Genomic DNA, 24,398 nt, shown 5'->3' with positions numbered 1-24,398 from the left:
TATATTTATTTGATACGATTTTAAACCTTTTGAAATGGTTTCAATTTTTTTTTATAAAATCTATAAAAAATCTATCAAACAAATTCTTTAAAAATAATGTTTCATACATTTCATGACTCGGGACATGCAATCGTAGTTGGACAAAATGCTGTGAAATTCAAGCGCAAATCGTACCCTTGATTAAAGCATTATTTGAAGCATAAATTGCAAAACTATATATGCTAAACCAATTTTTTTGTAAAGCAACAGTAATTGTTATGCCTATTTTTTCTAAAAATTTGCGTACATTAGTGATTGTGTGGATAATCAGATACATCTGCAGGAATAATTCAACTCCAACTTGAGTCACAGTAACCAGCTATGGAGCATAGACGTAATGCTCATGATGTATCGTACACACTATGTACGTACACACGCGATATCACTACTACATTCAACAAGAGCGTTTCTGCCGGATGCGTACACATACAAGCGATTATTTGGAAGCTTGCCGTGGCCGAAGCAGGTAGCATCGCTCCCTATTCCGTGAATTTTGTGGAAACGTTAGTGTCGTAGATCCACTTTAGCAATTTTTTCGGTCCATCTGACTTATGGTCGGTAAAAATCAAGATAATCTCTACAAAGCATTTTTCTACAGCGTTTGCGTATCATTACGTAGAACTTCGTGATCGTGTTTCTTTGTGTTGTGTTGCCGTTTTGTTTGACCTGCCGAGAAAGATTGGTATTTATCTTCAAAGTTAATACCAACTTTCTTTTGCGAATGTTGCGGCATGGAAAAACGTAGTCTCAATGAGATTTAAGTATGTGCAGATTGCGTAGATTAGGTCAGTGCGAGTGGAATAAGTGATTACCGTGCCGACGGCGTATGTAAATCCAACAAAAAGAAGTATCGTTTCCCCAACTTGTTTTATTTGGTCAAAATGATGCGTGATTCGTACGGTGATCTGTACTTTCAACATTGGCGAATCTTGAAAGTAGGCTGGGTTTTTTTTTGTGTGATGTGGTTTCATTTTACAGTGACGTGTTACTGTGACTGAAAGTTCCGCCGTTGGTTGTTAAAAAAAAGTAAATATTTGTGAGTATTGATCTTATGCTAGCCATCTAGTGATGGATAAATGATTGGCAATTTAGTATGTGTTACTTTTTTCGTTGGAATAATGTGAATGTGTGAAGGAGTATGTGTGTGAACTTGAGTTGGTGCTATGCGTTTGAATTTATCCTATGATGGCCAAGATGTGTGATATGGTTGATACTTTTTTACGAGTCACTAGCAGTTTATTACCCCTCATTGGGAAAGTTCATCTTGAAGTGATGGTCCTAGGATGATAGTGCGCAGTGCATAATTTGTTTAATTTCGTTTACCAGTAATAGAATAATCGTTATGGTCAAACCACTGTTGCTGTGCAGGAAAAATAGATAAAGAGAAAATGGTGGCGCCCTTTGCGAGCACATATGAAACAACCGGCAACATCTCGTCATATCCGAAAAATAGCATATTACTTGAGCTGGAGTAAATGAGACAAAGCTTGAATCACGCACTTGGGCAAGAACGCTCAAGGATAGCGGATTTCCCGCTTTATTTGACCGTGAATTACTCCACCACCGAACGAGAATGGAATGTGAAATCGGCTGATAATTGAATTTGGTGTTTTGTGTACAAAAGATTTTGATTCCCTCTTATTCAGCTTTGTGAAACGGGTATCCCTTTTAGTCGGAGTGTGTGTTTGCCTCGTTCTTTTCCGTAATAATTTTCAGTGTGCGTTTGGAGTTTGGGTAGCGTTTGTAGCGTGTTGTTTTGGGTAGCGATGGCATAACAGAAAAAGGAGTGAAAGTAATGTTTAATAGAAGGTGGGAACGAACAATCCGACACAAATTGGATTAGTCGGTTGTCTGTATGTAGTGTCATGTGTATATGCAACATGTTTAGTCTAGGAATGCTGTGTTTAAATTTATGAAAATCATCATAAGATGCTAAAATTGCTATCAGTGTACAGGTATCCGCCGAGATACGACTGTATTTGGAACCGAAAAAATGTTCCAAAGCAAGGCGTAAGTCGAAATAGTCGTATGTCGAATATCTGTGAATATAAAGTTTATAACCGAAATGGAAAAGTCGGAATCTATGAAATCGTGTGTTTTATTTAAAATGATGTACGATAATGTATTAATTTTCCGCCAAAAGCCGAGCTAGATCATGTAGATATTCAAGACCGGGGATTGTGGTGTCTGTGGAAATGTGTGTGTATCGATTATCAGCATAAAAATTAAAAAAAAAAACATCAATTTCGTCTCCATGAAAACTTTTAACTGTCAAAATCAAAATCGGCGTATCTGCGAATCGTCGTAACTCGAGGGGATCGTAACTCGGGGGATGCTTGTAATTCCTTCCCGCAGAACTGTTCCTTAGTGTGACATTACTATTGTGATCCTCAATGAATTAGTTTTTGCTTATAACATATTTTAAACATTTCAATAAATAAAACTTCTGTATGTTTTGGTAAAATATTTACATTATTTATACCTTGCTTTCCTAATTAATTACAAATGCAGGGTTTACCGAGTCAATTTCCATTGTCTAAAACATGTTTCATTGCTTGCTACATGTTTTTCAACTAGTGGTGGGAGCTCGGAATCGGACCTACCCGATTCCGATTCCGTGTTCGGAATCAACTCCGGAGCCGATTCCGATGCTAGAATCGATTCCGATTCCGGAGTCGATTCCGGAGTTGGTTTCGGAGCCGATTCCGGAGTTGAATCCGGAGCTGATTCCGGAGCCGACACTGGAATCGATTCCGGAATTGATCCAGGATCGGAATCGGCTCCGGAATCAGAACATGACTCCAGAAATGGAATGGTTTGAATTGAAATAAGAAGTGTTGGAAGTGAAATAAGCCCGCGAATTTCGATGTGAATAGATCATTTACAAGTAAATTTTGATTCTTTGTCGTTATCAACACATAGCATCATTGACTCAAACGTCTATTCCTATGAAGATGCCCAAACCGACTCCGTTTCGAAGCCAATTCTGATTTCGGAGTCAATTCCGATGTTGGAACCGATTTTGATTCCGGAGCCAATTCCGGAACCGATTCCGGAGCTGATTCTGATTCCGTAGCCGATTCCTGAACCAATTCCGGATCCAATTCCGATTGCGGAACTAATTCCGGAGCCGATTCCGGAACCTATTTCGGAGCCGATTCCCGAACCAATTCCAGAGCCGATTCCGGAGTTGGTTCCGGAGCCGATTCAGAAATTGGTTCCGGAATCGATTCTGGAAACTGATTCCGGACCTCCTATCCGGAATCGATTCCAGAAAATTTCGGAGCTAGCCGGAATCGATTCCGACGAAATCTTCATTTTCCCCATCACTATTTTCAATAACTGTCAAATATTTTTTTTTTGAGTTGATGTTGATGATGAGAGTGATGTGGATTAACATTTTGCACGCAGTGAATAACCACGTATATATTTGAAATTGACTTGGAAAAATCGTGGTATAATATTTAAAACTTGATAATTGTGATTAGTCTAGTTGCGTATGTTTCCGTAGGTTAATTGAAGTTGAAGAAGTATGCACGGGCTCGTTAATATAATTATTGCACTACTTTTACACTTGTGAATAGTGAAGCAATTGTTGACCCCTATTTTAGTTTCGAAGAAAAAAAAACAAATACACACACTTTTCAGGTGTGTGATGTTGTAAGTTTGTGTTTGAAGCTGCGCAAACATTGTGGTGTGATAGTGTGTTAATAAAAGGAACGCCTAAAGTGGAGGTGTATATTGAGCGCAGTCAGGATAATTTGTAGGCGTCCGTGCACCCTCCGAGATGTATCCGAACTCAGGCATAAACGCGGCAGCGGTCGCGGCCCGCCATCCGGTAAGTGTGTTCTCAGTAATTTTAATTTACATAGCAATATGCCAAAGCCGTGCTTACATTTATTAGTTATATTGGCCCGGTTACAGGGCTATGCAATAAATCTTCGACGACTTGCGCAATGTCACTACGTTTGAGAAACAGAAAACATGTTTGATGATTAACGTAAGCTTTTGAACCCTTTTTGAAAGATTAATTTGTTTTAAATAGTTCCTATTTTGCCTTAGGTACGTTCGATTTTTTTCAGTCTATTATTTTTCAAATAATGCCTAATTTTTTTTCATTTTCAAAATCTCAAACCTTTCTTTATATTTGTTACCTATGCTTTTAGTTTTTTTTAACTGTGTTTACTATCAATACAGGGTTTTCCAAGTCAGTTACGAATGTAAACATTGTTTTTCTCCGCGTGCAAGATGATAATACACGTCAATCTGATGTTTCATTTCCATCATAATAAATTTTAATTTCTTCAGCATGATTTTCAACACGATTCAAGCTGGATAAGTTTGTGTTCTTTGTGATAAGTTTGTGATGTGTTACTATTTGACAGCCGTTGAAAAATATTTTGGATGTGGTGAATAACAAAGTGCTCATTCGAAAGTGAATAACTTTGTGCATTGGCTTGGAAAACCCTACGGGTGATTTTTAGGGCCAGGTTTTCTGACATGGTATTACTTGTTCGTAAAGCATTATACAAGTAGTCCCCGAGATACACGGTACCTCTAGGGTACGCGAATTCTGGGATACGAGGTTTTCTAAATTTGTGGCATTTTACGATTCTATGCAGCTTTTTTATATGGAGTTAGACAGTTCGAAGATTAAATCATGTAAACACTCCATACAAAACCACATACAAAACTATCCCGCACTACAAAATCGAGCAGTTTTTGAGCTCGCTTCCTAGCTCGCTTTCCGCCGAAACCGATCGAGAAAGCGAGCAGAAATGTCCGAAGAACCGATCGAAGCTCTTGATCGGTTGAAGCGTTTACGGTATTTCGAGAGAGCGCGCTGTATGTGTATGTCTCTTTTTGACAAAAAAGCTCCGGTACGCGACCGTGTTGGCGAAAAATGATAATGGGCGAAAAATAGTTCACACCCACGTTCTCTTTCTTCTCTCTTTTCCCTTTCACCTCGCTGTATCGTTATTGGTTTTTGCTCTCTAGCTACATTGAGCGAGTGGCTGACACGTTTTCGATCGCTTTGCGCAGCGGGGTGTTTGTCAAAAGCTGATTTAAATCTCATAACCATTTTACATCTTTTTCCTCACTCATAAATGAGTGCCACTCTTATGGGGCAAGACGGCTACCTGGTTAAAATAAACGTATTTCTTAGATCATTGGAAATTGTTCCGTTTGTGGCACTAGTATATATATTCCTACATTCCTACATTGAGTTAGCGGAATTTGGGGCAAGTGTGCCACCTTAAGCATTTCAAGTTATAACTCACTAAAACGTGTTTTTCAAAAGCTGAATTAAATCTCATAACCATTTTACATCTATTTCCTCACTTATAAATGAGTTTCGCTTGAAAAAAGTGCAAACAAAACAGTTTTTGAAGCGTTTTAAAAAGGGTCCAAAAAGACGTTGTTTTTGGGCTATGGGGCAAGAGTGCCAGTCGTATGGGACAAGACGGCCACCTGGTTAAAATAACCGTATTTCTTAGATAATTGGAAATTATTACGTTTGTACCACTAGTGTATGTATTCCTACATGTCTTGAGTCACCAATGAACCCCTTTTCATTACAAACAGTATCGCAATATGGGTTGTTTCTGGTCTGTTTTTCCGGAGTAGAATCCGCTCGTAAAAGCGCACCATACCACTAAACGCTACAACAATGTTTACATTTTTGACAGCTCGCGCCTTTGAAAGATGGTGGCATACTTGTCCCAAATAGAGATGGCTCTTTTGCCCCAAAAGTTGTAACTTTTTTAAAAGTGAATTTTTCAGTGACAAAAAGAAAGTTTTTTTCAACTAACCCTACAAAAAATTTCACGTTTTCTCAGCTATACGGTGGTGTAAATATTTTCTCGGTTGATTGTTCGCATGATTTTTGAGAGCTTATTTGGTTGGATTAAAAAATTATAATATTCTACTCAATTTTGAAACTCATCATAAATCAGTTCAAAATAATGGGAAATATCGATTGATCTATATGAAATTCGGCTCAGTAAACTTAGTCATTGGAAAGCAACCAACTGTACACTTGTATACTGTACTTGTATACACAATTGATCATTAAACTAAAGTTTTTTAAGGAAAAATGCTTGGTGGCACTTTTGCCCCGTATGGCACACTTGCCCCAAATTCCGCTACAAATGAACCCTTTTTTATCACAAACTGTTTCGGAATATGGTTTGTTGCTGGTATGTTTTTCCGGGGTAGAATCTGCTCGTATAGCGCACCATACCGCTGCACGCTACAACAATGTTTACAATTTTGACAGCTCGCGCCTTTGAAAGATGGTGGCACACTTGCCCCAAATAGAGGTGGCTCTTTTGCACTGAAAAAAGTGGATTTTTCAGTGACAAAGAGAAAGTTTTTTTTTCAACTAATCCCACAAAAAAATTCACGTTTTCTCAGCTTTACGGTGGTGTAAATATTTTCTCGGTTGATTGTTCCCATGATTTTTGAGAGCTAATTTGGTTTGATTAAAAAACTATAATATTCTGCTCAATTTTGAAACTTAACATAAATCAGTTCAAAATAATGGCAAAATCGATTGATCTATATGAAATTCGGCACAGTATACCTAGTCAATGAAACGCAACTAACTGTATTGACCATACACTTGATCATTTTACTAACGTTTTTATGGAAAAAAATGCTTGGTGGCACTCTTGCCCCTATGCCACACTTGCCCCAAGTTCCGCTACTAAGAATTGATCAATGGATTACTGTTGCCACATGGAGGTGTTCCGTATGGTTGTGATGGATATAATCCCTATATACCCTATATACCTGGGACCAATTTTTTAGATTTTCATAGAAAGTGAAGAAATTGTATGAAAAAGAGCATGTTTTAGGAAATCCCTCCATTTTGTCCAAAAATATATTATTGAAATTAAAACACGTTTTACACGTTTTAATCGACGAAATTTAATATTTCGAAGCTGTGAATGTAAACATTGTAAACAACACCATAGCCTCACCAAGCGCCTTATGTCAAAAAACCACGGTTCATTTTGCCTCAAGCATGACAGCTCATTTTGCCTAACGTGAAACATTTTTATATTTTTTTGTTATTTTAATAAATTTATGCCTTCAAATTCTTTGCTTTATTTAGACAAATTGTATAGAAATACTAGGGTAAGTGTACCAATTTTGGCTATATTATGTCATCAAGATACCGATTTTACTCCTGTATAAATAAGTATTGGGTACAATTTAGAAGTCTATATGTTTTCTTGAAGCCTTTAATGTGTAGAACATGAGAATATTCTTTTATTTTGAATCGGTGTTATCGAAATAATAAAAAAATAGATAAAAAATTGCATCTCAACATACCAATCATGGCTATAGTGTTCCTAGTTATTCGCCATAGCTGTACCAATTGTGTTTATAAGCCAAAACTAGTGAATATTTACACCAAAAGTTAATTTGTGACATTGTTTTAACTCAATCAAGTAATAATAAGTTCAATGCAGGTAAATAAGTAAGTGAACATAAATCAGTTCAAAATAATGGCAAAATCGATTGATCTATATGAAATTCGGCACAGTATACCTACCCATGAAATAAGTAAAATTAACAGTTTCTAATCTCCGTTTTGTATCACTAGTTGTATTGATATCCACGCCCAATTAATCGTACAATTGATGGGGCTCTTTTTCTACTGATAACACCGCATCAGGACACACTTAATATCTCCTGACAATCCTTCATATTCCTTCACTTGGAAGCTATACCGAAGCCAGCTACCGTTTCAGCACGAGACACAGTGGAGCTCAAATCTGAATGGTTTGTTTGAATTGGTTTAAATGAATAATCGTAGCCATTTCACAACTATCTTGAAGATACTTCCGACCAATTATCGTTCAGAGAAGAACGAGAGCGCATTTGGCAATAGACACGACACGTTATATTTTACAAGAAAACGATGCTTAAACATATATTAACTCTTTGAATTGCGAAAATAACAACGAGAAACCCGATTTGTTCACTTGCAAACTACGCACTACGACCAAACAAACTAATAAACAAAGCGTTCATGGTATACTGCGATGTTTGGTACACCGAAGATACTTCGTTACTTTCGATGAAATGATGGTAAATTTTGATGTGAAGTTGTTTATCAACTAATATTATGAACCAAAATTATAATTTTAAGATAAATTTATGGTTAGGTGCTTGGAAGTTGCTAATATATACATTATTTTTATATTTTCCTTTGATTACTTTTCAATGATTTTTCTTGATTCAACATAAGCAACTTTCCTCTCGTTAATCCATTACTAAACTGATCTAACTTTAATCGTAATTTTTTTTGTACATGTGCCTGTGTCTACCAGATTGTTTTACTCAATCGTTTCAACTATCTCATTGTCTGTGTCTATTTGTTTTTACCTCTTTTCAAAAAAACCTTATATTAAACAATTTCAAACATACAGTTCTACCCACTCTCATTTCCTACAATATCCTACAGTGCTGCTCTTAGCTAAATGGTAAGAGATACCAAACATCTTGGCAACACATTTTAAAAGGGTGATATTTAACAAACGGAAGTAACCAGCACGGAACTAATGAAGCACAAATGTTTAAAATATTCATATTTGGTGGTTTAAGGATGCAAATAGATCGAAAATAGTGTTCGTTATAGCCATAATTGGTGCTGTAGCCACAATTGGTACACTTACCCTATACCTTTAAAAATATAACATGTAAAACTTCCACGCATCCCTGTGGTATTGCTTAAAGCTTATTTTCAAAGAGATAAAAGTTACATCAATACGCTACTAAATCATTTTGTATTTTTCTTGGTTATGTGTTAATTGCGTATTATGAAACTTAATGGTGTTATCTATGCTTAAATAGAGGGTGTCCATTTTGAATGCTTATCCCGTTAGGAGTGCCCGATAAACAATGGGAAATTTTGAGTTCTAAATTTGCTCGAATATGATACAGGGTTTTTTACTTGATTTCGCAAGCGTAGCAACATTTAACGCAAAGTGTGTATTACTATGAAAACGTCTAATGGTGATGGTTTAATGATTGCTTCGAGCCGCAAAATCTGTAGTAAAATTAGTCCTAAAAATTAAACAAAATGGCTTTGCTAAATGTTTTTATAATGTGATGGATAACATGGATGCATCAGCATAGCCAAAGAGTTTCGTTACAGGGGTTTCCAAGTCACTTTCGAATGTGCACATAATTATTCACCGCTTCCAAGATGTTTTTCAACAGTTGTCTAATGTTTTATTTGCTTTATAATGAACCCGGTCTATAATGCAACCGGATAGTCACTCCTTGCTATGGGGGACGTTCCATTCCACTAATTTAAAGAACTTTTCAAAAAAACACAGTAAAGCTTCAAACTAAGTACATATGTGGCGTAATGTATAAGAAAAATTAGGTAAGGTGGCCACCACTGTTAATTCTTTCTTAGCAAAAAAAAAATTGAATCACAAAAAAATCATCACAGCATCACAATACATAGAAGAAGAGGTTATGTATATCAAGATTGTTTGAAGGGTGATTTTCATTTTTCACGCTTTTTATTTTTTATTTTTTTCCTTTTGGCTCAACAACCGTTGCCGGTCAAGGCCTGCCTGTACCACACTACTTGTGGGTTTGGCTTTCAGTGACTTATTGATCCCCCCATAGCAGGATAATCAGTCCTACGTATGGCGGCACGGTCCATTTGGGGCTTGAACCCATATTTTATATACTTGAACCCACGCTTTTTATATTGCTACTAATAAATCAGCCGGTCTCATGGTACAGTCGTCAACTCGTACGACTTAACAACATGCCCGTCATGGGTTTAAGCCCCAAATAGACCGTGCCGCCATACGTAGGACTGACTATCCTGCTATGGGGGAAATCAATAAGTCACTGAAAGCCAACCCCACAAGTGGGTTGGCAGGCCTTGACCGGCATCGGTTGTTGAGCCAAAGAAGAAGAAGAAGAAGACTAATAAATCAATCTTATATTAATAATGTTTTCTTATTTACTTCTATTTGTACAGGGTCCACCGCAGTCTGCACAGCCATTCAAATTCACTATAACTGAAAACTGTGATAGGATAAAAGAAGAATTTAATTTTCTACAGGCACAGTATCATAAGTAAGTACTTTTTTTAAATTGTCTTTTACCTTTTATGATGTTTAAAATTCGATTGCTAAAAATTCCTTGATGTGACGTATTGCGTGGATGCTCGAAAAGAATCCAAGAAGTCTGTTCGATTTCCACTCGTTATATCCATGCAAAACCAATTCGACCAGATTGCGAGCTCGCATTAGGCCTAGCAATCGCGACAACTTCATACTGTTAGAAACAGCGCAAGTTATGGCGCGAGGGCACGCACGCCGTACAAGTTCGCAGTCCTAGAGCCCTCGCATTAAAGAGCTTGCGAGCCTAGGCAGTTCTTTTTGCCCCTAGTTTTAGCAGTTATAATTAAAGCACCCTGAGAGCATGTATAATAGTGAAATTTATAGCATACTAAACACCTGAATTTTGACATTTTATTTTCAAAAAATCCACAAAAAATGAAATAGTGATCTTTTTGATGAATAACACCGCAAAAATTTTTTTTGAATAAAATATAAAGATTATTTTAAATACCATAAGATTTCGGGTAAATGATACCATTTGTTGCGAATGGTATCATTTATTCAAAATCGTATGGTGTTTGAAATGATGATTATTTTTTTTTAATAAATTATTTTTTCACACAAGGGATGCCCTCGCAATGTTTTGCAAGGATACTAAAGAGCTGAATTTTGACATTTTATTTTGCAAAAAATCACAAACAAATTTAAATGAAAAATAAAGATTGTTTAAAATACCATAAGATTTCGAGCAGATAATACCACTCGCAAGCCTAGCAATGTTTAACCGTTCTATTAGACATAGATCTAATCTAGACATAGACGTTATTTTATAAAAAAAATGGATATTATTTATTTATAAAATGAGAACATGGCCAACTCCAACGATAGGAAACATTATTTCCGAGCGAATTTAGAAGAAAGTAACGAAAAAGCCGCATCACAGTTGATTTTAAAGGACTTTTTCTGAATTCCCTTAAACTGATGCAGTTTAAGGGAAGGTTAAGGCTTCAGATTTAGGGAATTTGCTCGAATTCCCGATTATTCGTGCTCAAAAATGTCAATTGCCCTATACACCCGCACAACAAAATCGAGCAGTTTTTGAGCTCGCTTTCTAGCTCGCTTTCCGCCGAAACCGATCGAGAAAGCGAGCAGAAATGTCCGAAGAACCGATCGAAGCTCTTGATCGGTTGAAGCGTTTACGGTATTTCGAGAGAGCGCGCTGTATGTGTATGTCTCTTTTTGACAAAAAAGCTCCGGTACGCGATCGTGTTGGCGAAAAATGATAATGGGCGAAAAATAGTTCACACCCACGTTCTCTTTCTTCTCTCTTTTCCCTTTCACCTCGCTTTATCGTTATTGGTTTTTGCTCTCTAGCTATATTGAGCGAGTGGCTGACAAGTTTTCGATCGCTTTGCGCAGCGGGCAGTGATGCGGCTTTTTCGTTGCTTCCTTCTAGATTCGCTCGGAAATGATGTTATAGTTATAGATTGTTATAGTTGGTCATGTACTCATTTTATTCTTAAATAATGTCCATTTTTATAGAATGACGTCATTCAAAAATAGCTTATGTTTTTCATAAAAAAACCATAGCTATGAATGAAAAATGAGCTCGACGGCATCATCCATCGGTAGAAGAAAGTCTAATTTACGAACACACCAAATCTTGGTGTTTTCGACACACTTGATCACACAAATTCACAATTTCAAGCTTATCGAGTAGTGATGGGAGCTCGGAATCGGACCTACCGTGTTCGGAATCAACTCCGGAGCCGATTCCGATGCTAGAATCGATTCCGATTCCGGAGTCGATTCCGGAGCCGATTCCGGAGTTGAATCCGGAGCTGATTCCGGAGCCGACACTAGAATCGATTCCGGAATTGACCTTTGAATCGATTCCGGAATCGACTCCGGAATCGATTCCAGGATCGGAATCGGCTCCGGAATTGACTCTGGAATCGATTTCAGGATCGGAAACGGCTCCGGAATCAGAACTTGACTCCAGAAATGGAATGGTTTGAATTGAAATAAGAGGTGTGGAAAGCGAAGTAAGTCCGCGAATTTCCATGTGAATAGATCATTTACAAGTAAATTTTGATTCTTTGTCGTTATCAACACATAGCATCATTGACTCAAACGCCTATTCCTATGAAGATGCCCAAACCGACTCCGTTTCGAAGCCAATTCTGATTTCGGAGTCAATTCCGATGTTGGAACCGATTTTGATTCCGGAGCCAATTCCGGAGCTGATTCAGATTCCGGAGCCAATTTCGATTCCGGAGCCGATTCCGGAACCAATTCCGGATCCAATTCCGATTCCGGAACCTATTATGGAGCCGATTCCGGAACCAATTCCGGAGCCGATTCCGGAGTTGATTCCGGAGCCGATTCCTAAATTGGTTCCGGAATCGATTCTGGAAACTAATTCCGGACCTACTATCCGGAATCGATTCCAGAAAATTTCGGAGCTAGCCGGAATCGATTCCGACGAAATCTTCATTTTCCCCATCACTAGTATCGAGCACTAATCGAGCAGGTATGGGAAAACAATTTCGAGCAAATGTCATTTCCCGCTGCGCAAATTCGAGCAGTTTCCTGCGCAGGAAATGTACCAAAATCTGCGCTGGCCAGCGGAGACGGATCGCGACATGATACAGTGAACGATCACTTTCCCCGCGCTGTGTGTGTGTGTGTGTGTGTGTGTGTGTGTGTGTGTGTGTGTGTGTGTGTGTGTGTGTGTGTGTGTGTGTGTATGTGTATGTGTGTGTGAGTTTGCGCATGCGTGTTTGTGTGTGAGTTTGCGCGTGCGTGTTTGTGTGTGAGTTTGCGCGCGCGTGTTTGTGTGTTTGTGTGTGTGTGCGTGCGTTTGGAAACCCCAAAATTATTTGCTTCTGATGGGTACATTTTCATCCGCTGCGGCTACAAAGTCCATGCATTTTCGATTTCGCTACCTGAGAGACAACACAACTTTCGGATTGGCACCACGATCTTTGCCATCGGTTTTGCTGTGGGGGGTATTAAAAAGACACATGATCTAAGCAAACGTGCGTGTGATATATTGCACATTTATTTCTAATTCAGCTAGCGGACGCAAGTGGAAACAACATTTTGAATTGAATCCATACAAAAGAGGATTCTGGATTTGTTTATTACGGTGCGCGTATGGTGCTGCACCTGTCCGTCCAGAATCTGGTGGCTTGTTGGTTTGGAGTAGTTATCATGACGCCGGTTGATCGGCAATGCCTTGAAGTGGGTTCGGATCGGTAGGTTCATGTTTTGGTCGATTGCATTCCGTGTATTTGTCTCGTCACAGCGGTAGCCCAGCAGCAACAAAGTCAAGACAAACTCTTACCCGAGTGTGGACTGCTATGCTTAGTTCTTTTTATTATTATTATTATTATTATTATTATTATTATTATTATTATTATTGGCGTAATAGCCAACGCGATCATGCCGGCCTTTTCAGGACTTGAGTACCACGTAGCCGGAGCCGGTGACTAATCCCTTGCTACGGCGGACGGTTCATACGCGATTAGAACCCACGACGGGCATGCAGATGTGAGGGATGATGGCGGTGCCGCGGGTCCGCTCCTATCCAGTGTGCAACCTGCATACTGCCACACTGTCTCCTGCCCGGTGCATACGCAGCAGGCAGGGGGAAGGATGCACATCCACAGTAAAAAAAAAAACCCGTCATGAACCAGCGGTGGATCTAACGGTAGGCGGACTAGGCGGTCACCGAAGTTCTCTAGTCTGTAGTATGCCGTATGTCTACAAGTGGACAGAGTGTTAGCGACAAGGGCCCCCGGAAAGATGGTCATTGGGGCTCCGTGGCAGGAGAACCATTTGCACCTTCCCCCCCCCCCCATGGCGACAACAATTTTATGGCCTGTGACCGATGATCGTAGGGGTCCTATGGCCACCCCCCCCCCCTCCCCCGCCGGCAATATAAGTATACTGTTCTATTTCCCAACAGCTGTGTGCCAGTACCCCCTCCTCCATGTCATCAGTTACCATTTAGAGGCGCCTCAACTCGTCATTCCGCCCAGGGACCCCGTTTCCCGTAATCCGTCACTATCATGCACACCTTCCTTTCTTTGACCGATGGATCATAACATTCCGGAAGAAATTACATTTGGCGACAGTTTTGCATACACACGCACACTCACAACCATGCGCAGGATGCTTAGCATATCTATGTAATCCACAACAAACGAAATCAACAACTTAGTGTTATGCTTAATGCTTAGCACGTTCAGTTCGATGGCAAGCCCCAGGGACTGCCAGTGGACTTTCCAGTATGTCGGTTTCACAATCAGCTTGCGTTCTTGATGCTGGTGGAACGGAAAGTTGATGAAAATCAGCGCCGGGCTGAACGTGCCAATGCGAATTAGGGTTCTGCGCGTGAGCTGGCGTTTCCTTGGTCATTTTTACATTGCAGCAATTGAACTTATTGCGCTTTTTTTGTTTGATTTGTGAAAATACAACTTCATCGCCGCAATGTTTGTTAACGGCATTTTTGGCTCCACAACAGCTCGCGAGCATTGACCACACGCGAGAAAGAGATAGCGCTATGGAGGGAAAAAGCACGGACGATGTCTGACAGCGATTGGCCGTCTGACGCACCAACACATCCAAACCTTCGGCAGCGCGCTCAGGCGTGGGGTATGAGGCGGAGCCAGGGACGGGCAGCTCGACGAGCTGCTCGACAAATTTGCCGTTAGAGAGAAAAGGAAGGCATGATAAAATTCTCAGAACGCCATAACGCCTTCCGTCGCTTTGCACAGCGGGTGATTTGTGTCCCAAGTGACATTTGCTCGAAATTGTTTTATCATATCTGCTCGATTAGTACTCGATACGCCTGAAATTGTGGATTTGTGTGTGATCAAGTGTGTTGAAAGCGCCAAGATTTGGTGTGATCGTAAATTAGACGTTGCTCTACCGATGGACGACGCCGTCGAGCTCAGTTTTCATTCATAGCTATGGTTTTTTGATGAAAAACAAAAACTAATTTTTTGTGACGTTATTCTATAAAAATGGGTATTATTTAAGTATAAAATGGGTACATGACCAACTATAACGATAGGAAACATCATTTTCGAGTGAATCTAGAAGAAAGTAACGAAAAAGCCGCCTCACATTTGAATTTAAAGGACTTTTTCTAAATTCCCTAACACTGGTGCAGTTTAAGGGAAGTTTAAGGCTCCAGTTTAAGGGAATTTGCTCGAATTCCCGATTGTTCGTGCTATAAAATGTCAGTTGGGGTGTGATCAAGTGTGTTGAAAGCGCGAGGATTTGGTGTGTTCGTAAATTAGACGTTTTTCTATCGATGGACGATGCCGTCGAGGTCATTTTTCATTCATAGCTATGGTTTTTTGATAGAAAACAGGAGCTAATTTTGTTTGACGATATTTTATTTAAAAAAATCGCTATTATTTAAGTGTAAAATGGGTACATGACCAACTATAACAATCGGAAACGTCATTTCCGAGCGAATTTAGAAGAAAGCAACGAAAAAGCCGCATCATCGCTCATTTTAAAGGACTTTTTTCTAAATTCCCTTAAATTGATGCAGTTTAAGGGAAGTTCAAGGCTCCAGATTAAGGGACTTTGCTTTAATTCCCGGTTATTCGTGCTCGAAAATATCAACTGGGCAGGCTCGCAAGCTCTTTAATGCGAGGGCTCTAGAGCTGTGAACTTGTATGGCGTGCGAGCCCTCGCGCGCCCTCGCAAATCGCTGTCAATTGCATGGCGGGAATACACTGCTTCCCAGCTGGTCTGAGTCACCGGCAAGCAGGTACTTCGTCTTCGTCATATTGATTCTCAATCCAATTCTTGCTGCTTCGCGTTTGAGTCGAGTGTACGCCTCACACACCTTCGCTGTTGTCCTGCCGATGATGTCGATGTCATCCGCGAAGCCAAGAAATTGGAGAAACTGGTAGAGCATCGTGCCACGGATGTCGATGTCTAGCCCCGCGCCTCGAATGCGCCTTCCAGGGCGATGTTAAAGAGCAGACAGGAGAGTCCGTCACCTTGCCTCAGACCCCTGTGAGATTCGAACGATTCCGACGACAAGTTCGATACTCTCACCTTGCACTGCACCCCGTTCATGGTGGCCTCTAAATTCCCAGGGAAGTGGTATCGCTGCATGATGATCGATAGCTCCTTACGGTATATGGTGTCGTAGGTCCCCTTGAAGTCGATGAACAGGTGGTGCGTTGGGATCTGGCTCTCTCAGCACTTCTGGAGGATCTGCCGTAGAGTGAAAATTTGGTCGGTGGTGGATTTGCCTCAAAAAAACCCGGCTTGTTAGCTGCCGACAAAATTTGTAGCAAGGGGCGCAAGTCTGCAGAACAGGATCTGGGACAGGATCTTGTAGGCAGCATTCAGGACTGTGATGGCTCGGAAATTCGAGCAATCCAGCCTGTCACCCTTTTTGTAGACTGGATGAATAACACCTAGCTTCCACTCCTCCGGTAGTTCCTCCTGCTCCCAGACTTCACGATCAGCTGATGCATTTCGATTGTAAGCCTCTCCGGCCCCATCTTGAAGACTAGTCTGGCTCATAAACAAAGCGAATAATACGATTGTTTCGGACGAAGCAGGAATGACGGGCGAGACAAGAAGCTCTGTTTGCAAAATTGACCTACTTTTTGTAGCGCGAGACGTCGTCGCGCGCGACGTTGTCGCTTTATGTTTATTTGAACGGTAATGGGTCACAACTAAGTGATTGCCCACTAGGTTAAATCGAGCAGTTTCCTTGGCAGGAAATGGGGCAAATTCTGTGCAGATTTCACCCGGTGCTTTGGATGTGGCTAGGCCACTGTGACTTGTCAAGATCTATGCGCTGCGAGATAGCTGGGCCAGCAACCCTTCCGATAAGGCAGCGGTAATCGCTCGTGCGTTCGTACGTGTGCGTGTGTGGGTGGGTTGTGTGGGTTCTTCCAATTGGCATAACAGCCCACGCGGTCATGCTGGCTTATTCAAGGCTTGAAAAACAAGTGGCCGTTGCTACGGGGTATGGTCCTTACGAGATTTGAAGCCAAGAAGGGTTTGTTGTTAAGACGGGCGAACTAACTGCGTTAACATGGGACCGTCCCAACCCAAAGGGCAACTTGCATTGCGCAACATTGTCTCCATCACGATGCATACACTGCAGGCGGGAGGAAGGATGCACCTGCGAAACAAAAAAATAACACACACACCGTAATCAGTACCGCTTTTCTTTCGCCGAGGGATCATACCATAATGGATTTTTACTCACATTCGGCAACAGTTTTTCATACACACTTGCGTAGGCGGCTCAGCATAAAAGTGTTCTCTCCCGCTGTGCAAAGCGACGGAAGAAATTATGGCGTTCGGAGAATTTTATCATGCCTCCTTTTTCCCTCCAACGGCAAATTTGTCAAGCAGCTAGTCGAGCTTCCCCTAGCTGGCTCCGCCTCATACCCTCGCCTGAGCGCGCTGTGACAGTTATCGTTGTGTTGGTGCGTCAGACGGTCAATCGGCCGTCGTCCGTGCTTTTTCTCTCCATAGCGCTATCTCTTTCTCGCGTGTGGATAATGCTCATGAGTTGCTGTGGCGCTTAAAAAGCCGTAAACATTGCGGCAATGAAGTTGAATTTTCACAAATCAAAAATCAAAGCGTAATGAGTTCAAACGTAATGAGCCACGTAAAAATGACTAAGGAATCGCCAGCTCACGCGCAGAACCCTAATTCGCATTAACACGTTCATCCCGGCGCTGATTTTCATCAACTTTCCTTTCCACCAGCATCTAGAACGCAGGCTGATTGTGAAACCGGTATACTGGAAAGATCACTGGCAGTCCCTGGGACCTGCCATCGATCTGAACGTGTTAAGCATTAAGCATAACTTTGTTACACTAAGCTTTTGCTTTCGTATACACAGATATGCTGAGCCGTCTGCGCAAGGGTATGAGCGTGCGTGTGTGTGCAAAACTGTCGCTAAATGTGTGTTCTTCCGGAATGTCATGATCGATCGGTCAAAGAAAGGAAAGAGTTCATGAGAGTGGCGGTTTAGGGGAATCGGGGCCCCTAGGCGGAAAGACAAGTTGAGGCCCTTGTAAATGGTAACTGATGAATGGGAGGAGGGGGTACTGCCACACAGCTGTTGGGAGATTGAACAGTATACTTAAATTGCCGGCGGCGAGGGGGGCTGGCCATGGGACCCCTACAGTCATGAGTCACAGGCCCTGAAATTGTTGCCGGCATGGGGTGGTAGGGGGAAGGGGGGGGGGGGGGGGTTAGGTACAAATGGTTCTCGAGCCACGGGGCCCCAACGACCATGTCGCTAATACTCTGTCCACTTGTAACAAAACGGCATACTAGAGACTCGAGATCTTCGGCGACCGCCTAGTCCGCCTACCGTTAGATCCGCCGCTGGTTCATGACGGTGTTTTTTTTATTGTGGAGGTGCATCCTTTCCCCTGCCTGCAGCGTATGCATCGGACAGGAGACAATGTGGCAGTATGCAAGTTACCCGCTGGATAGGAGCGGTCCCGCGGCACCGCATTCCTCACATCTGCATGCCCGTCGTGGATTCTAACCGCGTATGAACTGTCCGCCGTAGCAAGAGCTGACTATTCGGCAACATGGTACTCAAGTCCTGAAAAGGCCGACATGATCACGTAGGCCGTAATGACAAGAATAATAATAAGAAAAAGACTTTATTTGTCTTGACTTTGTTGCTGCCGGGTCTACAGCCGTGGCGCGACAAATGCACGGAATACACTTGACCAAAGGACATCAACCTACCGAGCCTTACCCATTCCAAGGCAGTGCCGGCCGCACGGCGTCATGATACTGACTCTAAGCCAACAAGCCGCCAGATTCTGGACGGACAGACATTCTCTTTTGTATGAGTTTAATTCATTTTTTGTTTCTACTAGCCTACCTGAATTGGAAAGAAATGTGCTACGTATCACATGCACGTTTGCTTCGATCGTGTGTCTTTTTAACACCCCCAACAGCAAAACCGATCGCAAAGATGGTGGTGCCAATCTAATGGTTGTGTTGTCTCTCAGGTAGCGAGATTGAAAATGCATGGACTTTGTAGACGCAATGGATGAAAATGTACGCATCAGAATCAAACAGTTTTGAGGTTTCCGCACGCACGCATACACACACACACACACACAAACGCACGCACACATGCATGAACGCGCGCACGCCAGCACGCACGCACTCACACACTCACACACACACACACACACACACACACACACACACACACACACACACACACACACACACACACACACACACACACACCCACACACCTACGCCCACGCCCAGGCACGCACATGTGACCGTCCAAATAGACATAGAGCGACAACGTCGCGCGCGACGAAAAATAGCTCAAAATTTCACTCGGTGTAGATCAAAGTAGCTCATTTGACTCAGTCAACCAACTTGTTTTTTATTTGAAAACACACAAAAATAGGTTAAAATGTGTTCAAATTTTTTTTTTTGCGTTTGGCATTAATCTGGCTTGTAATCAAAGTAGATAATTCGATTACTTCGGATGAAGCAAAATTGTCGCGCGCGACGAGTAGCTCTGTTTGCAAAATTGTCGCTGTATGTCTATTTGGACGGTGAACGTACGCGCGCACGCCAGCACGCACCCCCGAAAGCGCGCACTCACCACCAATCACCCCCCCCCCCCCCCCTTCCGCATGATCGATTACGGCTACCTTATCGGATTGCTGGTTCAGCTATCTTGCAGCGCATCCTCATCCAAAGCGCCGGGCGGGGATCGCGACATAATATAATGAACGGTCACTTTCCCCGTGCTGTGTGTGTGCGTGTGTCAAGACCCGAAAACTAGAGACAGATTTTGGCACATTAAAAAAAAATATTTCCACTATACACTGTGCTACATGATGCTTAGATTGTCATTGAAGCATCAAACATGTTCAAATAAAAAAATATTAGATTAGTGTTAGGCGTTCTCCTACGCTTGTTTTAAATAGGCTTCTTCACCCTCAACTGGCAGGGACATCGAATGGTCTCATCAGCAGCAGCACGTAATAAAATAAACCATCAATACACCGATAACACTTTAAATACCAAACCAGCTTCTCCCGACGATGCGTCAAGGTCACACGCAAATTAATAAATGCTAACACCCACCAATAACAATACACAACCGCAATGCACATATAAGATTCAAAGCATACACCACAACACCCAATCACGAAGAGCGGACGAGAAAATTAGCGCCAATATTTTAAATTTCTGAATGTACATAAGGTACATTTAAATAAGATTCATCAAATATTTTTACATGAAATAATCTAGCACTTAACTGTTGTTATTCTACTTATTTTATTTTTCAGTCTCAAAATGGAGTGTGAAAAACTAGCTCAAGACAAAACGGAAATGCAGCGACATTATGTAATGGTAAGTTAATAGAAAATAAACTTTTATTTCAAAATCACAATTAGTTTTTATGTGCAATGCAGTTCTACAAAATTGTAGAGTACAATTTACAATTAAAACATGAAATGAAGGATCTTACTGTTATTCCAATTCTTATATGTTTTAAATGTATAGTGTACTGTCTCTAAGATGTAGTCCCTTCAATAAGAATTGTTTCTTTAAGATGAACATTTTGACGGTCTAAATAAAACATCGGTTGAGGTCTCACCATATTTCATACAATTTATGTCTCTTCAAGATGACTAATGCACAGGAAAGGAATTTCCTAATAGATAACCCAAAGCAATCATCTTTTATATGTGATTTCAATGAACTATCCCTTTTTATGGCTTTTCGTCCATCAAATTTCATTTTAATTGCGTTTAAATTATTTCCTTTAATTGATTTCAACACATATTAGTACTTATTTTTCGTAGCAGGAAACTGGAAAATTATACTTCAAAACTGCCAAAACATCGTTTTTGATCCATTTCCTGCAAGGTTTTTGATATCGAGAACGACGGGCTTGAATTGACTCTAAAATCCAAAGAATACAATGGCGCTTTTATAATTAAAACTCGCTTACTTGACACATTTCTATGGAAACCTAGAAACCGCTATTGGAAGCGAGATAGGTTAGTTGCATACTAAACCTGATTTCCTTAGCAATATTTCATTCGACGTCGAGATGTTGTTGTTAGTATTGTTTAGAGAGGCTTTGGCTCCTGCGGAGTTCTTTCGCCTCTTATTCGACGTCGAGACATCTCGATTGCGAGAATACAAAGTCTATATAACACAGATGTCGATGCATAGCTCGATTTTGGTCCACCATTTTGAAAGCTTGTTTTTGACAGCTAGGTGAAAAAGCGTTGACAAACGATCCCATACAACCAAACACTTTGAGCCAAAATTGTTAGGGCCAATTGTGCTATTTCTGCACAAAATCTAGAGTAAATGTACATTTCATTCTGATTTACGTGGCATGGAGTAGTTTTTTCCACTAATTCATCTGTTAAGAACGACTAAAATCAGGGAACAAGCCTATTAGCTTTGGTCCTTTTGAGCTACACATGATTTCGTCATATTTTTAGCATTGATCTTATTATAATCAATAATTGTACTATAATTCTTTCTTTTCTTGATATTCGCCAACTTTTTTAAGTATAATATTTCGAACAAACGATGTAAAAATGTCCGAAAATGCATCCAGACTACTGCATTGCATGCACAACAACTAAAACCTCAATACATCAATAAACCTCAAATTCAAAACTATTGAAGCTTTTTCATCCAGCTGTCAAAACTTTCCCAAGCTTTTTGATCAAATGTTGTGGATGACTCGATCTCTGTATTATATAGACTTTGGCAAGAATAGAAAGGCCTGTAAGAATCGTTATCGCAAGCGTTACAATACTAAGAATCGAATAAGAAAGTTTTTCCTAGGCGGGGGTGCATATAAGTTTGGAGGAAAAATGTAAAGGTGGTGACACATTAACGGTCACTGCCAAAACTCACAAAGTCATACGAAAATCGAAAAAAAATTTTTTGCTGTGTCACTGACATAGTCATGGCAAATTTCGACTGAAACAAAATAATATCAGCGTAACGAGTTCTACTGTGATGAGACTCAAACAGGTGATGCGACCATCACATGCTTGGTAACATTTTGTGCAATCAACTCTTGGTCAGTTTCTTGGTCGCGACATTTTCTGTCGCTGATCATCACGATAGTGATGAGAGATGGCAATGCATGCCAGTGGTCCTAAGCAACAAAATGAGCATGTTTTTTAGCTCTGTTTGACCCGATAGAGAGAGAAAGTATACTCATTTTGTTGCTTGGCACCACACACTCCACACCCAGTATATTCCAAGAATGTTGTGATTATCACCGATAGAGAATGTCGCGACCAAATAAGTGATCAAGAGTTGGGTGCTAAACCAAATGTCACCAAGCATGTGATTGGTCGATCAACTGTTTGAGTCTCACCTCTTATCATCTCAGTTGTGTGCGCGAGCTAATTTGAGCTTCGTTTCTTTGAGACTTTCTAGAAAATTCTTAAACATGTATCAGAATACCACTTATATCACTTCATTGATTAGGATACTCTTTAGCTACGGTTCTGCAAGAATCAGGCCGATATGTTTAAAAATCTCGAAAACCCAAGCAATTAAAAAAGGTGTGAAATTTATGAATCCGATTAGAATTTGGTAGTCTCTTATAGATAAAATTTCCGGGTTCGGGAAACCGCCGCTTAAGAAAAGTATCAGTAAATATAAACTGCTTTGCGTATTATAATTGTACAGTCAGAATTCAATAGTTGAACGCTTTTTAGTTGACATGCTTTTTAGTTGAACGCTCGATAGTTGACTGATTGTTCAATTAAACAGCATGCGTATGTATGAAAAAACAGGGCTTTGAAAATTTTACAAAAATCTCATGGCTTGCCGAGAAAAAATTCAGATTTTTTTTTTGTATGGAAAAACGTGCCAACTATTAAGCACACATGTTCAATAGTTGGCATGGAATATAAGTGAAACCAAATCTGAACTAATTAAAATCCATTTGTTTACGTTTTTTGTTATTGTTGTGTCTTGAGAGCTAGGGCTACGTTCATCCAGCATATTGTGTGCGTATTTTCACTGGGTGAAGCGTTAGCGTTGCGTTTGAATTGACGATGTATTAGTGTTAGGTCCGTTAGGCTAAGAACAAAATTGTCAACCATTGTCGTTAAAGGATTCGGAATATACTGACGCGTACGCCAAACGGTCACCTTTAAACCCTGAGCAATTTTCACTGCACTTTAACATAAAATATCACAACGTAGGGCCGATCACGAACACCATTTATGTATCACAATAATGACGTCGACGAGGACTCCAATGTATACTACGTATGTTTGTGTTGAGGTGACTAAACACATGTTTTTGATATCGTCGTAAAAAATAATAATCTTCTTCTTCTTCTTCTTCTTCTTCTTCTATATATATAAAAATCTCGTGGCACGGTGTTTGTTGCGAGCAACCTCCGAAACGGCTGGATCATTTTCAACGAAACTTTGCACACACCTTATGAGAATAGGTTTTAAGACTCACATCATTTTCAGAAGTTACACTAAACTTAATTCATTAGCAATTTTCTTATCCCATACCAAGAGCAGTATTGTTGTTGTTGTATACAGCGTTTTGACACTCGGTGTTAAGTGCAGTTTACACAGGTGTTAAAACCCCGCAAGCAATTTCGAGCAGTTTGCGAGCTATACGCCATATATATACGCCATATTTATATACGCGATATACGCCATATATATACGCGATTTTGGTATACGTTATGTTCTAAATTTGACAGTTTTTTTTAGCAAATTGTACAAATTTGACAGATCGAATGTCAAATGCAAAATAACCTTCCTTTGGTCGAATTTTAAAAACCATTTCAAAAGGTACAGGTATTCCTTGATGTACGCCATACACGATATTCGCAATTTCGCTATACTCGATTGTCTTAATTTGACAGTTATTATACTAATTTGACACATCAAATGTCAAACTCAAAATAAATTCTCTTTACGTAAAGTTTTAAAAACCATTTTAAATGGTACAAAATTTTAATTTTTTAGTTGAAATCAGATCAAATAACTAATTTAATGGCTAAAACCTACCCTTTCAAGCAGAATGATACGAAATTCAGCTATAATTTGACCGAAAGCATCGAAATTCGACTTACGCTGAGATTAGAAATACGCGATTGCCCTCCAGTCCGCATTAATATGATGTAGTGCCTATATATGATATATGGTATATGGGTCCAATAAACTCCGT

The 24,398-nt window shown here is 40.4% G+C and overlaps 1 protein-coding gene across 2 annotated transcripts in view; it reads left to right on the top strand.

The window, feature by feature from the left end:
• Positions 1-467: 467 nt before the first annotated feature.
• The window catches only part of LOC121601011 (protein groucho-like), a 54,474-nt gene continuing 30,543 nt past the window's right edge, over positions 468-24,398 (top strand). For both annotated transcript variants that reach the window (XM_041929798.1, XM_041929797.1), the window contains exons 1-4: positions 468-593; positions 3,624-3,877; positions 10,061-10,158; positions 20,501-20,564. In XM_041929798.1, coding sequence (XP_041785732.1) covers positions 3,827-3,877; positions 10,061-10,158; positions 20,501-20,564 — 213 coding nt within the window. In that variant the 5' untranslated portion in view covers positions 468-593; positions 3,624-3,826. The remainder of the gene's footprint in view (positions 594-3,623; positions 3,878-10,060; positions 10,159-20,500; positions 20,565-24,398) is intronic.

Source organism: Anopheles merus, unplaced genomic scaffold (assembly GCF_017562075.2).
Source record: "Anopheles merus strain MAF unplaced genomic scaffold, AmerM5.1 LNR4000017, whole genome shotgun sequence".
Lineage (NCBI taxonomy): Eukaryota > Metazoa > Arthropoda > Insecta > Diptera > Culicidae > Anopheles > Anopheles merus.
Note: the sequence above shows the minus strand (reverse complement) of the source record. Positions and strands in the feature narration are given on the sequence as shown.